Source organism: Pipistrellus kuhlii, unplaced genomic scaffold (genome assembly GCF_014108245.1).
Source record: "Pipistrellus kuhlii isolate mPipKuh1 unplaced genomic scaffold, mPipKuh1.p scaffold_m20_p_2, whole genome shotgun sequence".
Lineage (NCBI taxonomy): Eukaryota > Metazoa > Chordata > Mammalia > Chiroptera > Vespertilionidae > Pipistrellus > Pipistrellus kuhlii.
The window spans coordinates 39,800,975-39,820,590 of record NW_023425515.1 but is presented as its reverse complement, the minus strand read 5'-3'; the positions used below and the strand labels follow the sequence as shown (position 1 = coordinate 39,820,590).

General features: G+C 45.7%; 1 protein-coding gene across 1 annotated transcript; it reads left to right on the top strand.

The window, feature by feature from the left end:
• Positions 1–16,208: 16,208 nt before the first annotated feature.
• RTP2 (receptor transporter protein 2) lies at positions 16,209–19,244 on the top strand. The gene is made up of 2 exons (XM_036443767.2): positions 16,209–16,401; positions 18,731–19,244. Exons 1-2 carry the CDS (start codon positions 16,238–16,240, stop codon positions 19,242–19,244), a joined length of 678 nt encoding a protein of 225 aa, XP_036299660.1. The 5' UTR covers positions 16,209–16,237.
• The last annotated feature ends 372 nt before the right edge of the window (positions 19,245–19,616 follow it).

The following is a 19,616-nucleotide window of genomic DNA, read 5'->3' as shown; positions in this document are numbered from 1 at the left end:
GTCACCTCGTTCAGGGGTCTTTCTTTGTGTTGGAATTGGAACTTAAATGGGTCTGGTTTCCTCTGCTCTTAACACAGTGGGGAGTGCTCAGGGCCGCAGGCAGGGGGAGTGTAGGAACCAAGGCCGGGGCTCCATCTCCCAGCCCTAGGAAGGATCACAAACACCAGGCCCTGGTTGTGACCTTCGGTGGGGGGTTTTGGATGGATCTCTCACCTCTCTTTCTGGCTGGTCCCCTCCTCTGTGTTTTTGTTGTTGTTGTTTGTTTTCTACTCAAGGTTCTAGGCTGAGCTTTTGATGACTTCAGTTCTAGCCCTTTTGACACAAGTGTATGTGAGTCCATTCTTCCTCCGAGCTTGGAGAATTTGCCCATTCTGGGATGGAAGAGGGTTCATCTTGCCTCCTGGCTTCATAAACAACTTTGCTTGGGTCTAGACTGGAGGATGGCATGTAGGCCTCTGACCCCAGTCATACATCTCTCAGCATCGGTGTCTTTCTGGTATCTGCTAAGCAGTGGGCAAACATCTATAGACTTGGAACCTTTATGAATGGCTGCTAGCCAGACAAACCTCCATCACTGCAGAATGGTCCATGTCCAAAGAACTCTGGTGGGAGTTCAGCCAGCTCCTCCCATGTGTGGGGAACAATCATTATTCTCTGGGTCCCCATCCCAGCCTGCCCGTGAAGGGATTGGATTATCTAGATCACTTATGATGTCATGATTCAGCTATAAATTCAACCTAGTTTTCCTTTACCTCAAAAAACCCCAAGTTTGATTGACGAGGCCTAGGAACAGTGAGGACCAGCGTGGTCCTGGCCCCTGGCCCAGAGGAGAAAGTCTGTACACCCCCCTGCCTGCGGGCCAGGGACATGGAGCAAAGCCTTTCCTGAGTGCTTGGGTGGCCGGTGACAGGATGGTGTATCCTGGCAGTGCCTTTGCAGCAGGCCCTGAGCACGTGCTGGGAAGCTCCCGGGAGCTGACCACCCAAAGCCCCAGAGAGAGCCTCCGAAAGTCACACTACCCTCTGCCAGCCACATGGCCTTCCAGCTCAGGTTTCCTTTGAAAATGACTTTAAAGAACTTGCCAGCTCGAGGCCTCAGCTCACCCTGCTCTTTGAAAAGGGAGAAAGTGATCCCTCTGCTCCCATAGAAACTTGGCAAAAGAACTTAAAAAACAGACAGCTTCAGGAATGACAATTCACAGGCCCGAGGGAGGCTGGCCCCAGAACCCCTTGGTTCCCTGAGGGACTAGGCGTTTGTTTATATATCATTACTGTTTAATAAAGAGTCTAGGGGGGGCTAGGTAGACAGTGTGGGTGGCTTCAAGTTCAAACAAAAAGGAAGATCAAAGAGTGAGTAACTGTAGCCAATTGACGATCAATAACAAGTAAAAAGCAAACATCTCTAAACAGATAAGCTAGGGCAAAGGGAATAGACAATTTTTTATTACAAAAGCCTGACGTGAAGGCAACATTTCACAAACACATCAACTTTCAAAACAGCAGCGCCTGAGGTCCTTCTCTGTTTTGTGGGATTTTTAAGGGGAGGGTTTCTCAAGACCAGGGTGGTGGTTGGAGGGTAGATCCAGAGAAGTGGGGTGGTTGGAATCAAGCAGAGCAGCTTAGAAGCTGGAAAGGATGGAGGATGATAAGGATCACCTAATTCAAGTCTGTCATCTACCCATGAAAGGACTGAGATAGGAGACATGCAAGAACTTGCCCATTGTCCTCATCCAGTGTCCTGGGACAGAGAGTGGAGGGTGGGCTTCCGCTCCTCACTCCAATCCGAGACAAGGAAGAACAGATGCAAATGTTCCCATTTCAGATATAAGGAAACTGAGGCAGGGACTTGGCAGAGGTCATCCAGCCAAGTAGTGGCTAACTAGTCTGAGTTCACACAACTGGTCGTTGGTGAAACTTCAATCATTTTCTTTTCTTGAGGAAAAGGGGCTATCTTTGGAATCTGGGTCCCCATTCCTCTCTCTGTGCCACTCATAGCAATAAGTGTGTTAAACAGTGATAATAATATCTTGCATTTGTGAGGTGGTTATGATATTCAAAGCACTTTTGTATAAATGATCACATTAATTATCAAAGTCACCCTTCAAAGCAGAGCTTATGGGGGCTGGGAACTGCACGCTCACCTCAGAAATTCCAGGATAGAGACAGTGCCCAAGAGTTACAATTGAACCAGGGGCCCATAAAAACACATCATACTGCACCTGCTCACAGAAGCTGCTCCACCAGAAACTTTGTCTCAGTCCCTGTTGGAGTCAGAACTTGGGCAGCCATATCCTATAGCATGTGACCACTCCCCTGACCACTAATTTGCCTAAGGATGGACACTACATCCAAGGCCGACCAACCACAGGCAGGTTAGAGGCAATGGGGCTGGCAGGAGAGCAGTTAGGCATCAATCAGGCTGGCATGGGAGTGGTTAGAGTAGGGGTGTCGAACTCAATCAGAGAAGGGGCCAAAATCTAAAATCCAGCCTAAATCGCGGGCCAAATGGTTTACTGAACAGTCATAAACTGTCATTGTGATGGAAACGCAGCGGAGTGCAGTGATGACAGCGCGGTGCGGGCCACATTGCAAGGCCTGGCGGGACGGATTTGGCCCGCGGGCCTTGTGTTTGACACATGTGGGTTAGAGAGTGATCAGGCTGGCAGGCAGAAGCAGTTAGGGACAATCAGGAAGGCAGGCAGGCAGGTGAGTAATGGGGAGCCAGCAGTCCTGGATTGCGAGAGGGATGTCTGACTGCCTGTTCAGGCCCAATTCCACCGGAGTAAACAGCACAATTTACTCAGGTGTCCAGGTCTCTGGGGTGTCTGCCACTCAGAAGACCCTTCTATACTCTTAAATTGAGTCTAGGCTCTTGATACTAAAGGCTGATGCATGCTGTGATCCCTCCCAGGTAAGACCCAAAAAGTGCTCTACCCCAAATACTGTAACCACTTGGAAAAACAATGCTCCTCCAAGCCCCAAAGCAACTGCAGGAAGCTTCTAAGAGGCATGAAGGAGCCCAGTCCCCTGGGAGAGTACATGATCCAGTGTCCAGGGCCATGCACCTTCAGTGAAGGAGAAGAAATCCTCCGTGATTCCTAAGGAAGTGGCCTTCTAGAAATACAGGTATGAGGCAGGGGGGCTCTGCAGTCTGGGAAGGGGACTCAGGGATTTTGGAGGCCTGAACTATTATAATACTCCCTAAGTCCCAGGGTTAACCTCTTAGTAAGTGAGGCTGACTCATTCAGCAGCAATGACAGACTTCTGAGCACTTCTCAGAGATGAGCTCCCTGGAGCTCTCCCTGCCTTTTGCACATCAACCAGGCAGGTTAGTGAGTAACAAGCAGGCTTAGGGTCAAAGCCAAATATTACAACCAGAGGGGCCTTAGTGATGATGATTCTAGTCTACAAATGAAGAAACTATGCTAGAGGGGAAAGGGACACTCTTAAAAGGTCGCACCAAGAACTTTGGAAGAGGTCTACGGACTCCTAGTTTGGCTTGTAACATTGTCCCATTCTTCAAGTTGGGAAAACCAAACATGGACAAATATGGAAGCAGGATCTCAAAGAAACAGAGTTACAACATTACAGCTGGTAAATGGCATTCCTGAGGATTCAGGGGCTTTGCGAGGGGTGTGCTCAGAATGGCAAGTTTTTGTTTTTTAAAAAAATATATATTTTATTGATGTTTTACAGAGAGGAAGGGAGAGGAATAGAGTAAGAATCATAGATGAGAGAGAAACATTGATCAGCTGCCTCCTGCACACCCCCCACTGGAATGTGCCTGCAACCAAGGTACATAACCTTGAGTGAAATCGAACCTGGGACCATTCAGTCCGCAGACCTACACTCTATTCACTGAGTCAAACCGGTTAGGGCTGTTTTTTGAGGATTTACCAGGCAGAAGCCTTCTGGGGGCTTTCAAGGGTCTCCCTTCCCTTCTGTGAAGCTGCAGTGCCTCTTCTGTCAAGACAGAGCGGCCCTCCTTGACATGGATGATGGGAGCCATCGCTCTGCAGGTGGTTTGGTTTGCTAGGGCTGCCACCAGTGGAGTGACTCTGACAACAGAAATGTATTGTCTCACAGTTCTAAAGGCCAGAAGTCAGATCAAGGTGTCCACCTTTAGTTCCTCCTGAGGGCTGTGAGGAAGAATGCTATCACAGTCTTCTCCCCTAGCTTCTGGTGGCTTGCTTACAATCCTTCGCTTGTAGAAGCATCACCTTGATATCTGTCTGCCTCTTCACACGACATTCTTCCTGTGTCTCCAAACTTCCCCCCCTTTTTTAATGGATCCCAATCAAATTGGAGTAGAGCCTGCCCGATGACCTCATCTTCACCGATGATACCTACAACCACCCTATTTCCAAATCAGGTCATATTCTCAAGCATGGGGGTTAGAACTTCAACATATGAATTTTTGGGGGATGTACAATTCAACCTATGACAAAAATTGTTTGAGGGAGGGGGGCTGGTGACATGCTCTCAGAAAGTGGCACCATCCTCATCTCTTCTTTGTACTTTGTCCCTGCTACCACTACTTCTACCTGGTGTTCCCTAATATTGAGTCACATAGGGAAATGCATCCTTTCCCAAACATACCAGTGTCTTCGTACACACCACACTGCCACTCGGCATGTCCTTTTTCTCCGACTCTGCCCCACCACCCCTAACCAGGAAGTCTTTCAATATCAACCGTCCATGAATTTCCTCATCCTGGAAACCATCTGTACAGGTTTGTTGAAAGAAGCAGTGAAAGAGTTAGTGTGTGCTTTAGAGTTCCATTTGGTTTTATTGCTCCTCTGGCAGCTGGGTTTTAGGAGGCAGGTCTCCTAGTGCAGTCTAGGATACGGCCACAAGGTGGCAGGGTAAGCCAAGCAGTGATGGTTAAGGTGCCGCTTTACTGGTATCAGATTCCAGGGAAGCAAGGTGGTGTAAATGGGGTCAGTGCTGTTTTTTTTTGGGTTTTTTTTGGCTTTGTTGTTTGTTTGTTTCTTTTGTTTGTTTGTTTGTTTTTCTTTCTAGTTGGCCTTCTTGCCTTTGTGCCTGTTCCCTTCCTATAATCCTCTTCTTCATCTTGGTGAAGCCATCCAATGGAATTGGCTGGTGGCTTTAGGATGTGAATTGAGGCCCGCAGCACCAGAGCCTTTCCTTCCAAGACCTACTTGGGTGTGTAAATTTCAACTCTAAAAGCCATTCCTTTGAGTTTCAGGTTTGCAGTTCTTCTTAGAAACGAGGGGTTCATATCTCAATTCTCAAGCAAAAGAGGTCAACCCAGAAGAGAACTCTAGAGGGAGGCAGGAACTTGTGAGATGATGGTAAGAAGTGTAACTAACATTACAGTCAACAGTGGTTTTCATTGCCAAGAGCTCACCTAATCAGAACCACAATCATGCCAGTTAAGGAAGTGAACATCTCACTTGGTGGATGAAGAATAGATTCAGAGAGGAGAGGCTAGGCATGCAGGGCTAGTGAGTGGCAGGGATGGGAATGACTTGCAGTGAAGAGCTCAAATAGCCCAGAAGACTGAACAAAAAGATGCTCCTATCTTCATGCACCCAGGACAAAGCTTTTTAATTGAGCAACATAGTCTATGAAGAAAGTTTAGGATTTCAGAACTGAGATTCTCTTTCAGTAAAATCTCAAATTCTGCCTGGCCAGTGTTGCTCAGTGGTTAGATTCCAGGTCAGAGCACAAGCCAGGGAAGCGGGCTTGATTCCCCAGAAGGGGGCATGCAGAAGGCAGCCAATCGATGGTCTCTCTCTCTCTCTCTCTCTCTCTCTCTCTCTCTCTCTCTCTCTCTCTCTCACTGATGTTGCTAACTCTCTATCCCTCTCCCTTCCCCTCTCTTTCAAAATTATTAAAAACATATATTTTTTAAAGTCTCAAGTTTTGAATGTAGAGAGGAAGCCTCCAGGGAATGTCCTGCAGCTGCCACCTGTGCCTCAGTGTTGCCCTGAGCTCCGGATGCCTGTTATCAGGTGTGGACTGGCTGCACCATGGGCACCTCTCCACGCCCCTCCCATGTCTGCAGGGAGGAGGGGTGCCCCCTGAGCTTTCCTCTCCTGATCACACTTAGTGACCCTGAGTAGTTGTTATGGGGAGGCATCATCCAATCACTGCTGGCCAGGGCCCCATAGTGAGATCCAGGACAAATAGCTCTGGCCTGGATTCAAGGTAACTGGCCTGGGGCAGGAAGCTTCCTTTCCCTGGCCTTCAGTTTCTGACTATAAAGGAAAGGCTGCACAGGATGGTCTCAAAGGCCCCTCTGGAAGCAGCGACAGTGGCTTTTCTTGCCTAAGTAACTAACTGGGAGACAGGATGGGGGATTGCTCTCACTAGGAGTCCTGGGAGTAGAAATTACTCATCAAAACCAGAGAGTTCTAAATGCTCGAGGCAACTTCTCATCTACTCTTTCCAGAGTTTCTTGCATCCAGGTGACCAACATTCCCAGACCCAGGATTTGAGGCTTCCTTATACCTGTTTCCAGATATTATCACAACTTGGAGGGGGCATACAAAATGACACCAGTTATCATAAACTAACCTAACAGTGCACAAGTGGCCCAAAGTTCCCATATAGTTAACAGTAACTTTGTTGAGGTACAATGTTGTTGTTGTTTTTTTAAAAATATATTTTACAGAGAGGAAGGGATAGGGATAGAGAGCTAGAAACATCGATGAGAGAGAAACATCGACCAGTTGCCTCCTGCACACCCCCTACTGGGGATGTGCCCGCAACCAATGTACATGCCCTTGACCGGAATAAAACCTGGGACCTTGCAGTCCACAGACTCTATCCACTGAGCCAAACTGGTTTTGGCGGTACACTGTTTAAAAAAAAAAAAAATAACATGTATGGTTGTTTATATATGTTCTTTTTTTAATTTTTAATTTTATTGATTATGGTATCACATAATTGTCCTCATCCCCCCATTCCCATCCCAAACCTCTCTCCACATATGCCCCCACCCCCCTGTTGTCCATGGCCACTGGCTAGGCCCATATGCAAGCACACAAATCCTTTGGTTGACCTTTTCCCCCTTCCCCTTCCCCTCCCCTACTTTCCCTCTGAGGTTTGAGAGTCTGATCACTGATACTCTTCCTCTGGGTCTGTTTTTGTTCATCAGTTTATGTTGTTCATGATTTTCTCTAGATGTGTGAAGGGACTGTTTGACATTGAAATTGGGACTCAAAAGAACTGTTTATATATTTTCAAAATCAACTAAATGCAGAAAAACTTGAAAGAGAGCTATGACAAAATAATACTAAGTAACATTGATTGAATGCTCACAGTGTTCCAGGATATTTTTTTAATTGATTTTTAAGTAATTATAGGTTCTCAGGAAATTATAAAAATAGTACAGTGAGATCTTGTGTACCCTTCCATGACCAGTTTCCACCAGGGGCAAAATCTTACATAATTATAACACAATATCAAAGCCAGTAAGTGGCGTGACTCAGTGGTTGAGTGTTGACCCAGGAACCAAGAGGTCACCAGTTCAATTCCCAGTCAAGGCCCATGCTCAGGTTGCAGGCTTGATCCCCTGCAGGGAGTGTGCAGGAGGCAGCCAATTGATGATGCTTCTCTCTCAATGATGTTTCTATCTCTCTATGCTTCTTCCTTTCTGTCTCTCTTAAGATCAATAAAAACATACTTTAAAAAAAAGGCCAGGAATTTCATGTAATTCACAAATCTTATTCAGATTTCTCTAGTTTTACATGTACCCATTGGTGTGTGTGTGTGTGTGTGTGTGTGTGTGTGTGTGTGTATGTGTGTGTGTGTGTGTGGTGTGTGTGTTTAGATTCACAGTTCCACTATCACAACCAAGATACACAACTATCCCCTTCCCAGAAAACTCCCTCAAGCTAGCCCTTCATGGCCATCCTCTCCCCCTGCCTTCATCACTAACCCCTGGCAACCACTAATTTGTTCTTCATGTAATTTAGAAGCCTGTAACTGGCACAGCTGAGCTTAAAATTCAGATCTGGTTCTAGAATCTGAGGCTTTAGTTATAATAGTATAGTATCACTCTAAATAGGTTCAATATAAATGTTTAAAAATTAAATACAGAAAAGGATAATAAAGAAAGAACAACTGTAGCCTCAGAAAATGTCAAATGATTGAAACCATACAGACTACATTCTCTCAAGACAATGCAATTAAGTTAAACATCAATAATAAAAAGGGAACTAGAAAAATTCCATTTGTCTGTAAATTGAAGGAAACTTTACCTCTGGACACCTGTGGGTGAGAAAAGAGGAGGGCAGGAGTTGGAGCAACAGAACCACCCAAGAGTTGATGGATAGGATGTTGCTCAGTGAAGGTGCGATTGTTTCAAGGCTGTAAACAATGGCAACACTACTCTGCTCTCAACTGAGTCCAGGAGGGCAGGGACTGCGTATTGGTTGTCCCAACAGCCTCAGAGCCTCACCTGACTCTTGGCAGGAACAGGGAGTCAATAATGGACTAAAAACAGACCCTGCAGTGGGCACTGCCTCCGTCCCTTTGGATCTGTAAGTATATAAAAGTCAAAAGAAGCCGTGGGACACTGAAAGCAAAAGTAAATCAAAACCGGGACAGAGGTGTGCAGACACAGTCTAGGGCAGGGGTTGGCAACCTTTAAGACATAAAGAGCCACTTGGACCCATTTTCGAAGGAAAAAAAACACCCTGGGAGCCTCAAAACCATTGCGATATTTAAAACAAATATAACACTGCATATATTGTTTCTTACCTTAATGCTATATACCGGATCGTGCAGTTAGCTGTCAATCTGAAGAAAAAAAGGACTTTTCCACTTAACAATGTAAAATATATTTTTGCAAATTAATAGCTAATTAAAATATTTAATTTACCTGGTTAATGGGATTTTTGCTCCTGAACCTCAGTGCACAGTGTCTGCACATCAGGGCTCTAAGACGTTACCTTCATTTTCACACAGGCTTGCAAGTTGTCATCTGTGAGGCGTGATCGATGTTTGTTTTTAATATAGTTCATGTTGGAGAAGACCTGCTCACATACATATGTGGAGCCGAAGATCGACAGGACTCCAAATGCATACTTTTTCATGTTTATATAAGTGTTGGGGATGGCATTCCATGTTTCAAAACAAGTTTGTCCTGTTTGGGAAGGTTTTCAATATCACTCCATTTATGATTCTGAGCCAGAATGGCCTTCTGACGGGCAACATCCTCAAGAGTAGCGGCCAAGCATTTGAACTTGGACACCCATATATCTTTGTCGGCTATATCGGCCAGTTCTATCTCAAGATCAGGTTGACTTACACCTGCAAATGCAGTCATATTCAATAGGAATGGATCGATCGCCAGGGGAGTGACAGGGAAGGATAATGTGGTTTTTTCCTCTCTGAACTCACAGAATCATTTCCCAAATGAACTTTGCATTGTGGTGATTGCAGACTTCAAATATTACAAATTTATCATATCATGACTTTGTTTGAACTCTCTCAAAGAGGGAAAGTGAGACAGTGTACCTCTGTAAATCTTTGACAAACACTGTCAACTTGAGCTTGAATGCCAAAACCTCCTCCAGCATGTGCAGGGCTGTGCCTCCTTTCCCCTGAAGGGTTGTATTTAGTGTGTTTAGATGTGCTGTCATGTCTACCATAAAATGTAATTTTTCCAGCCACTCTGGTTGTTCCAGCTCAGGAAAGGTGAACTCTTTGCTGGCCAGAAAAGTTTTTACTTCTTCCAAAGATGCGACAAAGCGTTTTAGCACCTCGCCTCTGGACAGCCACCGGACCTTGTTGTGGAGCAGGAGATCAGAATATATGCTTTCCACCTCATCCAATAGCAAACGGAACTGGCAGTGCTTTAAACCCTCTGCCATTATCTTATTAACAATCTGAATGATTACATCCATCACTTTTGTGCATTCCGGGGGGAAATGTTTGAGCACACAATGCCTCTTGGTGCAGGATGCAATGAAATGAGAGCAGCATTCTACCCAGAGCCTTCTGCAGTAGAGCCACAAAGCCCTTCTGTGCTCCTCTCATGCTCGGTGTCCCATCAGTAGCCACTGAGACCAGGTGGTTGGTGTTTATTTTTTCGGCACTTAAATAGTCCAGGGCAGCCTTACAGATATCCTCACCCCTTGTTTGGCCGTAGTCCGGGGAGGAGGCGGCACTGCCGACTGTAGAGCAAGTCCCCGTGCAGCTCCGGGAAGACGACAGGGGCAGCGGGGTCCCGAGCCACCGGCAGCACCGCATCCTTGCAGCGCGGCCACGCAGCCAGGATGCTGTCGATGCTGAACATGCTGGCGGGCATCCCCGAGCCCCGCGTGGGGCTAGGACCCGACCGGGGGCGCTCAGAGGAGGAAAAGCGCCTCAGCGTGGGAGGGTCCTCGCCTCCGGAGCAAACCGAAAGAGAGCGCCGGTGAGCGCGGCTGCTCCCTCCCCACCCCGCCCCTGCGCCCACCTCAACAAGTCATCTTTTTTAAAAAAAAACAATTCATCAGGACCCCAATATTTTGTAAATTAATTAGTGAGCCATGCATGCCATAAAAATAATTCATCAGGCCCCCCAATATTCTGTAAATTAAATTAAGTAAATTAAATTTTTTTATGTAAATAATAATTTAATTAATTTATTTATTTAAAAATTTTTTATATAATAGCCACAAATTTCCTACAGTGTACATCTTACAAAAGGACCTGTCTCCCATGCTTAACCAACAACAAAAATTAGTATTAGAGGTAAGTAATACAGCTCCCCGCCCGCCCCCTGCTGTAGGCCCTGCTGGGAGCTGCAGCAAAAGTTCAAAAGAGCCGCATGCGGCTCCGGAGCCGCAGGTTGCCGACCCCTGGTCTAGGGGATAGATGTCTGTGTGTGTCGCTGAGAGCACTTTCCTTTTCATGGTGCCCTCAGACACCAAAACCGCAGCAGTGAACGGGGCTGTCGAGGTCAGCACTTTTGAAATTTGCAAATAGAAAATCAACGCCCAGAAAATGAAAGTGGTTGATCTGGGTGAATACAGATTTGAGATGAGGACCTAAGTCTCCTGGCTCTCCACAGAGACCTTTAAGCCAACAGAGTCGACCTTTTACAGTTCCAGAGAATATTCAGGAACCCAAGTAAAAAACTCAGACATATTTGCAAAGGCACTCTGCTTTTTACTGGATTCACATTCAGAGAGAATCCTAAGTTGCCAAAGCATGACCTCACTTCACAAATGAACCACTGTATCAACGTTTAATAAAGTTTTCTCCTTTAGCTAGTGATTTTCACACGGCAGCAGTTATAATGATGTGACAAGGCAGGTGGGCCCAGCAGGATGCTGCTGCTGAGGTGCTGATGCTGGTGTCAGCAGGGGCGCTCAGGAACTAACACAGACTCACAAACAAGACTCTGTGTCTCATAAATCATCATGTACCAAACTGAAAAAATTATCGATGGTATGTAACATTTTAAAGAATTAAAGAGATTTAAAAACAAACATCATTATTTTTTTTATCAAATATAATATATTTTATAATAAAGTAAATTCTAAAATTTTACCAATAACTTGGCCAAAAAACGAACGTCAGAGAGAGCTAGGGTAAATAGAAAGTGAAACTTCCATTTATTTGTCAATATTCTTTTGTTTGAAGTTTTTTAATGAATTTGGTGGATAATTGCTATGTAGTCAGTAAGCCAGATTGTTTGGGGACAATCCTAGAACTGTCACTTACTAACTATGTCAACCTGAATAAATTACTTTGCCTTTCTGCTGCTCAGTTTACTTATATGTAAAGAAAGGAGAATAGTATAGTAGTGAGCTCATTGAGTTCTCGTGTGCTTAAATCAATTAATTTATGTCATGTAGTTAGAAATATTCATGATACAGAGTAAGCATCTATCACTATTAGCTTTCATTATAATTAAGATTTATTATAATTTTCTTCCCAACAAGTTTTTAAGCTGAGGAAATAATCTGTTGTTTCTTTGCTCAGACCTGGTGCTACAAGAATTGGGTTGCAGCTTCTGCTGTTTCTTGCATCATATAAAGTCTCTTGGAAGAATGACCTGTATTCCCATGTGGAAACTGTGGTTACCCAGGAGTTTGGTGTAGTACTCTGACCTGTTTCCACCAATAGGTCCCTGGACATTGAAACCATTCTGGACGAACCTTAAAGTTTTCTCACCTTCTCAGACTTTGCTTGTTTGCATGGAGCGACACAGATTAAGTAAGTTTTATGCTTTTTGTACCTACATGTCTACTTTATCATCACATATTTTACTTCCTAGTGTAAATTATTTTCAAACTCCTTTTTTTTCCCTGCCTTCTAGCATACATCCAGGTTAAGATTTTCCTGCCCTCCTATATCATCTTTTAAAAACCAGCTAGGGGATTTAAGACACTCTGTTGGAGGTATCCTGTGGATGTCTGTTCATTTGACAAATGCTGATGAACTAGTGCAGACTTAAAAGCATCAGTGGATCTGGTTCATGAATCCCCATTGGCAAAATGGTCCATAGAAGCTTTACCGACAATTTAAACTCATTTAGTACATCTCCATCAAAGAAGAGTAATAACAGGTGAGGCCTGAGAGATGTGTGGGACCTGGATTATAAAGGGTTTTTAGATGTTGTGCAAAGAGTTAAGATTTTGTTTTAGAGGGAATGTGGAATCATGGAATTGTTTTAAGCTTCAATCTGAGCAGATTTGCATATCAATAATGGGCCTTAGCTTTAGGTTCTGATTACTTCTAGCTTCTTGCAAATCCAGACCTCTCTGCAGAAGGAATGGGAAGCACCTTTACTCTATCCAAAACAACTCCATAAAAAGATCTACTGGATCAAGTGTCATGAGAAATGGAGAAATAGTTTATAACCTGGTAAGCAATCAATACTCAAAACTTGAATATTTAATGTTTTTAATGAGTTTATATTGTCAATAAAGCTTCTAAGGGCAATTTCCCCCAAATAGTTTTACAATAAGGCAATGTTAAAACACCATTGGAAAATATCAGTGTGAATTTATGATGGGTCCCCCATCATTAGGTCAAAATAGAGTTTTCTGTGTATGTCCTTTACAACTCATGTTAAGTGAAATTCCAATAACACAGGAGCCATGTAATGTGTGTTAACAGTGGGAATGAAGGGGAGCCCTCCTGTTCTTGGAATTTAGCTTATAGTCACAGGTTCCAATAGCTTCTTGGAATCAGGCTTATAGTCACAGGCGTAGAAGACTATTCTTCCTGGTGTTATCAACTTAAGAAAATTGCTTGTTATCAGAAAGAGAGGAAACCATGGATCCAGCCAAATCTAGCCTCAAAAAAGATATCTAATTATTTAAAAATAAGTTTTAATTGATTTCAAAGAGAAGGGAGGAGATAGATAGAAACATCAATGATGAGAGAGAATCATTGATTGGCTGCCTCCTGCACACCCCCTACTGGGGATTGAGCCTGCAACCAGGCATGTGCCCTGATGGGGAATCAAACTGTGACCTGTGACCTGTGACCTGGTTCATAGGTCGATGCTCAACCACTGAGCCATGATGGCTGGATGAGGGTATCTGATTTTTAAATAAAATTCTACTTCACTCAGACATATCAGACAAGTCAACCACTGTTTTGAGAAGCATCTGTATGCTGGGGCTACAGATCGATCTTGTGTTACAGTGATGCTACTTGTAAATCCCTACAAATGGTAAACTTGAAAAAGACTTTTTTTTTTTTTTGCCCCAAGATGCTTGTGGGAAATTATATTTCCTTCAGTAACAATGGTTGTTTTTTCTCAGGACTGGAGTGGGTTGAGGTAGTACTGTATACACCACCTCAAGACCATGGATTGAAATATCTAAGATGAGGGTACATATAGTTTTCAAAATCCCCCAGGAGATATCTACTTATCTCATCCCCTGCCAACCCTTTATTACTTTTATATTTTAGGCTCCACATTTGTATTCTCTGTATTATTCTAATAAATAAGATTTAAGTAATAGACATTTTACAAAAGTGTTTATTAACCCACATCCCAAATTAAAGAGGGGTTTAGTTCTTTTATCTCCCTTTCCTTTGCTAATTTTGCTTGCAGAATATAAGTTCATAGTATTTTATTTGATAAATGAATAAACATACTTTTATTTTTGAAATTGTCATATAGATTAAAAAACATGGCAGCAATATATAGCAAACCTGCCAGAGTGTGATGTGGCTACAGCTGGACACATTCATACCTTAGTGAGCGCTTAAATTGTGGCTTCTGGAGCACTCCAGTGACATTTGCAGAAAACTGAAGTAGTAACTGTGTTCATTGATTGTTTCACAAGCAAGTTTGTTTCTTTAGAGAAAACAGGACTGTTCAGAAAGATGAATTATAGTAGTCTCTACTTAGAGGGCTCCCATTCTAAATTAAACCTGATACTAGGCCTAAGGGAGATTGCATCATTTGGGCAAAGACAAACAAATAAACCCTGATGATTCTCACCTTCTGTATTTTTGTGTGTTGTTTTCTTCGACAACTTTTTCTGGGAATGATGGAACAGTATTTCTCAGAGATTTACTCCTATCAGGTGCCTCTAAGCTAGGCCATAAGATCCTTAGTTCATTTTATTCCTCAGAATTAAGGGTTCTCCATCTCACTTGAACTGAAGCTGACTGCTAAGAGTGCCCCCATGAGGGGTGAGCAGCCCAGTTCTGAGACCTTGGCCAAGTTATTTCCCATTTCTGAACTTGAGATGTCATAATTCAATGTCAGGAGAGTTAGGTTAAGAGGTAGAGAATTCAATGAAGAAATCAGATTTAAAAAAAATCCTTTCTAGAGCTCTCAGTCAAGGCTATAAGGCACAATTTTTGTCTTTTCTGAGGTCTACAGCCCAAACTTAATTTCTTCATTCCCAGAGAAAAATCCAATGGTCTTGTCCCCGACTTCACATGCAAAATCTACTCGGGTGCAAGTGCCACGGCCGGAATGCAACAGTGAATACTGCTCTTCTGTTTCCTAGCAACCCTTTTCAATTCTGCATGACCTGCACTCTGTGTGCCTCCACATGTCTGGGGACCACTTTCCCAGTTAAAGAGCCATATGATAATTGCAGGTAAAGGAAGCCTTAGATGTCAGGTAGCACATCATCCCCTGTGCAGGTGAGAGGAACGAAGTCCATGGAGGGAAGTAGCCAGATCTTAAGTCCACACAGATATTGGAGCAGACTTGGAATTAGCTGCCAAATAGACTTGGCCTTTTCCCACCTGAGGCTCCCTCCCTCCCTCTTGGGGTTCTGCCTTCATTTGGTTTATGCAAATGTGGGGGCAAATTCCCTCCTAGTCCCCAAAGTCTTTAAATTGGGCATTGGGGAGCTCTGGGCTCCCATTGCCTGGCCTCTTGTAACAGCAGCACAGGCTGCAGGACCCTGCAACACAGAACACATGTGTTCCTCCAGCAGCTGCTTCAGTGTGGCCTGGGACCAGGAACCAAATATGAGTTTTAACAATTCTACGGCTCTATGAATCTAAAATGTTATTGCTGTCTTTGTCACAGCAGGTTAAATTGCATTCCATCTCATTAACTGGTCTGATATCTCCCCAAGCAAAAGGACCTTGTCATTTCTTTCTCAGTCCCTATGCATTAGGAGCTCAACAGTATTATAATAAATGAACAAATGAACTTCATTTTGGAAGGCCTGGATCTGAGTATTGGTTGAGCAACCTAGAGCTGAATAAACCTCAATTTCCTGATCTGGATGAAAGGAGATTAATCCCTGCTTTGGCCTGCACACAGATCAAGCAGTTAATGCCTGACACATAGCAAATGATGGTCCAAGCCCAGCTGCAGGCTTTGCATCTCTCCATCCCAGTTCTTCTTGGCTCCCTAGGGTGACATAGTTACCATAGCACATAATGTGCCTGGAAGGATGATGAAGGAGGGCCACTGAATTGTCTTCGCCTCCTGGAGGCCCCTGGAGGCTGAGGTGAGTTTGGTCTGGGCTAAGCCTCTCACCCTGCTTGCTTCAGTTAGTTAGTATCAACACCCAGCTCTGCTTCCCAAGCTCAGCTCAGGGCCCTGGACCTCTTCCCTTGAGACTTATCTCCTCCCCAGCCATGGCTTTTGGTGCCCCACCCAGCTGCCATGGCAACAGGCTCCAGGGTGACAAAGGAGGTTGCTGGGTCCTGTTTCCTTCTGGTCCTGGTGATGCAGATTTTCAGACCACAGAGACTGAAGTTCTCTGCACCTACCTGGGCTGCTTCTGTGTTCTCACTCAGGTGGAGCTCAAACTCCCCACCCTGCCCACAGGGCCATGTCTACCAGCCTGACTACTTGTGAGTGGAAGAAAGTCTTCTATGAGAAGATGGAGGTAGCGAAGCCTGCTGACAGCTGGGAGCTCATCATAGACCCCAACCTCAAGCCCAATGAGCTGGCCCCTGGATGGAAGCAATACCTGGAGCAGCATGCCTCAGGCAGGTGAGAAGCCAGAAAGGAGGGAGGCAGTCCCTGGAGCACAGCCCTGGGCACCTTCCACGTGGAGACAGAGAGATGTGTGGAGCCTCATCCTGGTGTCAGGTCAAGGTAGGGGCAGAGAAGGAATGCTGGGTATGTGAAAGAGGCCTTGGTTCTAATCCCAGCAGTACCACTGACTCCTGGGTGGCCCTGCAGGTTGTGTTCTGTCTTTGAGTCTCTGTTTTTCATGGTAATTGAAGAACTGTAATGCATTTAATGCTCCCGAAATCTCTGACATTTTAAGTGTTTTCTTACTTTCATAATCTCTTAAAGAGTGGTGGGAACTGAGGTGAGGAGGCCATGAGATCACCAAAGAAAGCCTTAGCTTAGGGATGGGGTGTCTGTGCTCTAATCCTAGGTCTGACCAGTCAGCTCAATCCAATTTGATTTGAATACAAAAACATTCATTGGCCACTTACTATGTTCTAGAAACTGGCTCTGCCAATCCTGCTTGGGAGGTGATAGGTACTGATTTGTACACTGGGCAGGTCACTTTCCCTGTGTGGGTCTCAGTGTTCATATTTGCAAAAGCAGAACCTTAATAACCAATTAAGTGCTTTCCAACTCTATTATTTATCGGTCTGAGCAGGCCTCTCCCCTGGGTCCATCAATTCAAAGACAGGAGGCAACAGCTGGCTGTGTTCTAGGGATGTGGACGCACGGCCTGGATGTCCATACATGTTTATATATGAAGTCCCTCAGAGGCAACATGACTCAAAGGGTAGAAACAGGAGGCAGGCTGTGAGTGGGGAATTTACATTTGTATTCTTGCTCCAAAGACCTATAAATGTCAGAGTGAACCTGTCTTTGACAGAGGCAGAGATCTCTCAGTGCTTCTGTTTCATTTCAGTAAAATGAAAAGGTGGTGATCCTTAAGGTCCCCTTATGCTAGATCTGCTACTTTGGGATTAAGGCTTGTGGGAGAGGAAATAACTCTGGATTTGCTTGATTTAAGAAAGTATGAAAGGAGGAGGCTGAGAACATGAAGCCTCTGAGCTGACTGGTGGAAGGGGTGCAAAGGACTGGAAACTTCAGCACAATGACCCAGGAGTTTAAGGGCTGAGCTCCTTGCCTCAGGATCAGCTGGTCCTATTCCAAGCTAGACCTGTGTCTCCCAGCTGGCCTCAGGCATGGGGTGGGGAACTATTGCTCTGTCCTATTCTGTGCATAGGCTCACTCTACCTCTAAGCCTTTGGACACATAAATCCTGATGTCCCATAGCTCTGGCCAGCATGGAGGTAAGGGCCCTTCTGGCTCAGGACCACTCAGGCTGCTCTCCCTGCCAATCCTGGTTGGGTGGTGATAGGTACTGATCTGTGCTTTGTGGTCTGTGGGCTGAAGGGGTCAGGACAGGCTTGGCATCACCTCGACTCCACAGTGTGGGCTATGTGGTGCTTGGTGGTATCTGGTGGATTGAATTGAGTCCCTCATCAGAAGTCCTTCAGGACCAACATACAGGGGGCCCAGAGAGGGCCAATAATGATGGAAGATTCAGCCCAATAGACCCTTGCCTGCCTGTAAAGCCTTTGGGCCTGGTAGAGGTTAATCCCAGGGATGGAAGGAACTTTCCTGGAGGTAATGAATGCATTCGGCAGGGGTAGATGGAGTTGGGCTTGGCTAAATGAGGCCCAGGCTGCTTCTCTCCATGTTTCCTGAGGTTGGGACTCCAGGGAGCCCAGGGTAAACAACATGGTAAGTGTTCATGTATGCATGTATGTGGAGAGGAGGCCGAGGAGGATCTACTTTCCCATTCTCTATTGCAGGGTGGAGTGGGACCTAGGGGTGATTTGTCAAGGGAAAGAGAGTATTATTTGTGAAGGAGCAGGGACCAAACTCTGCAGTGCTCTTCCTGCTGGCCTATCATCCCTCCACCTGTCCATCCGGTGGATTCTTGGTGGTCTAGGCTTGACACGGTTAGAGGAGTCTCCTCTTCTCCCTGGAGCAGGAAGGCTGCGTGAGAGAGACGTGCTGGTCACCTCCCTATCAGAATCAGAGGAGACACTGTCCCCCTGAATTTCACAAATGAGAAATAAGGCCCAGATTAGGGGAGTATAACTACGGTGCAGCATCCAGGTGCATGTTCTTAGTGCATCCACCAGAGGGCGCGCAGGAGACTGTGCTGCTCCAGTCTCTAGGGGAGCCTACCTGGAGCCCTGAGGAACCCAGAGGGCTGTAAACATTCTGCTTTTCCCTACAGGCTCAGGCACACAGGGCCCTTCCTTTCTGGACTTGTCCAGGGCTAGCTGCCGCTAGGAGAGAGACCCATCTCCATCCCTCTCTCCCATCCTCCCAGGTTCCACTGCTCCTGGTGCTGGCACACCTGGCAGTCGCCCCACGTGGTCATCCTCTTCCACATGCACCTGGACCAGGCCCAGAGGATGGGCTCGGTGCGCATGCGCGTCTTCAAGCAGCTCTGCTACGAGTGCGGCACAGCGCGGCAGGACGAGTCCAGCATGCTGGAGGAGAACATCGAGAGCCTGGTGGACAACCTCATCACCAGCCTGCGCGAGCAGTGCTATGATGAGGACGGTGGCCAGTACCGCATCCACGTGGCCAGCCGCCCAGACAGCGGGCCGCACCGCAGTGAGTTCTGCGAGGCCTGCCAGGAGGGCATTGTGCACTGGAAGCCCAGCCAGAAGCTGTTGGCAGAGGAGGCGACCTACGCCTTCTCTGGGGCCCCTAAGCTCATGCCTCAGGAGGGCTCGGGCTACAGCTTCTTCTCTCTCCGCTGGTGCATCTTCTGGGCCTCTCTCTGCCTGCTCATTGTCTACCTGCACTTCTCCTTCCACGGCTCTGTCTTCCTCTAGTGGACCTGGCTGGGGCAGGAGGATGATGCTTGCAGGGGAAGAAGGGAGGACACGGTCCTGGTCTCAATTCTGCTACAGATTCAATAGATGGCTCCGGACAACTCAGTTACTTTTCTGGACTTCCGTTTATTAGGACAAGAATGAGAGGTTTTCTCTAGTCTAGGAGATACTTAATGGTCCTTTTATTAAAATGTGCAGTGATGGGGAAAGGGAAGAAGAGTACTAAACCCACAGGGAGGGATCATCTCTACCCTGTCTTCTAATGTCCATATTCCACACCCCATTAGGACCCCGTTATGTCCTGTCTTGTCCCTACCTCACTCTCAAACTCGTCTTCAGCTTCTTCTGACCATCTTATCATGGTTCTCCTTG

What these genes read in the sequence shown, in the direction of transcription:
- RTP2 (XM_036443767.2), top strand. Translation starts at nt 16,238, where the DNA reads ATGTCTACCAGCCTGACTACTTGTGAGTGGAAGAAAGTCTTCTATGAG. An exon ending in GAGCAGCATGCCTCAGGCAG is followed by an intron (nt 16,402 to 18,730) that starts GTGAGAAGCCAG and finishes CCATCCTCCCAG; the next exon opens with GTTCCACTGCTCCTGGTGCT.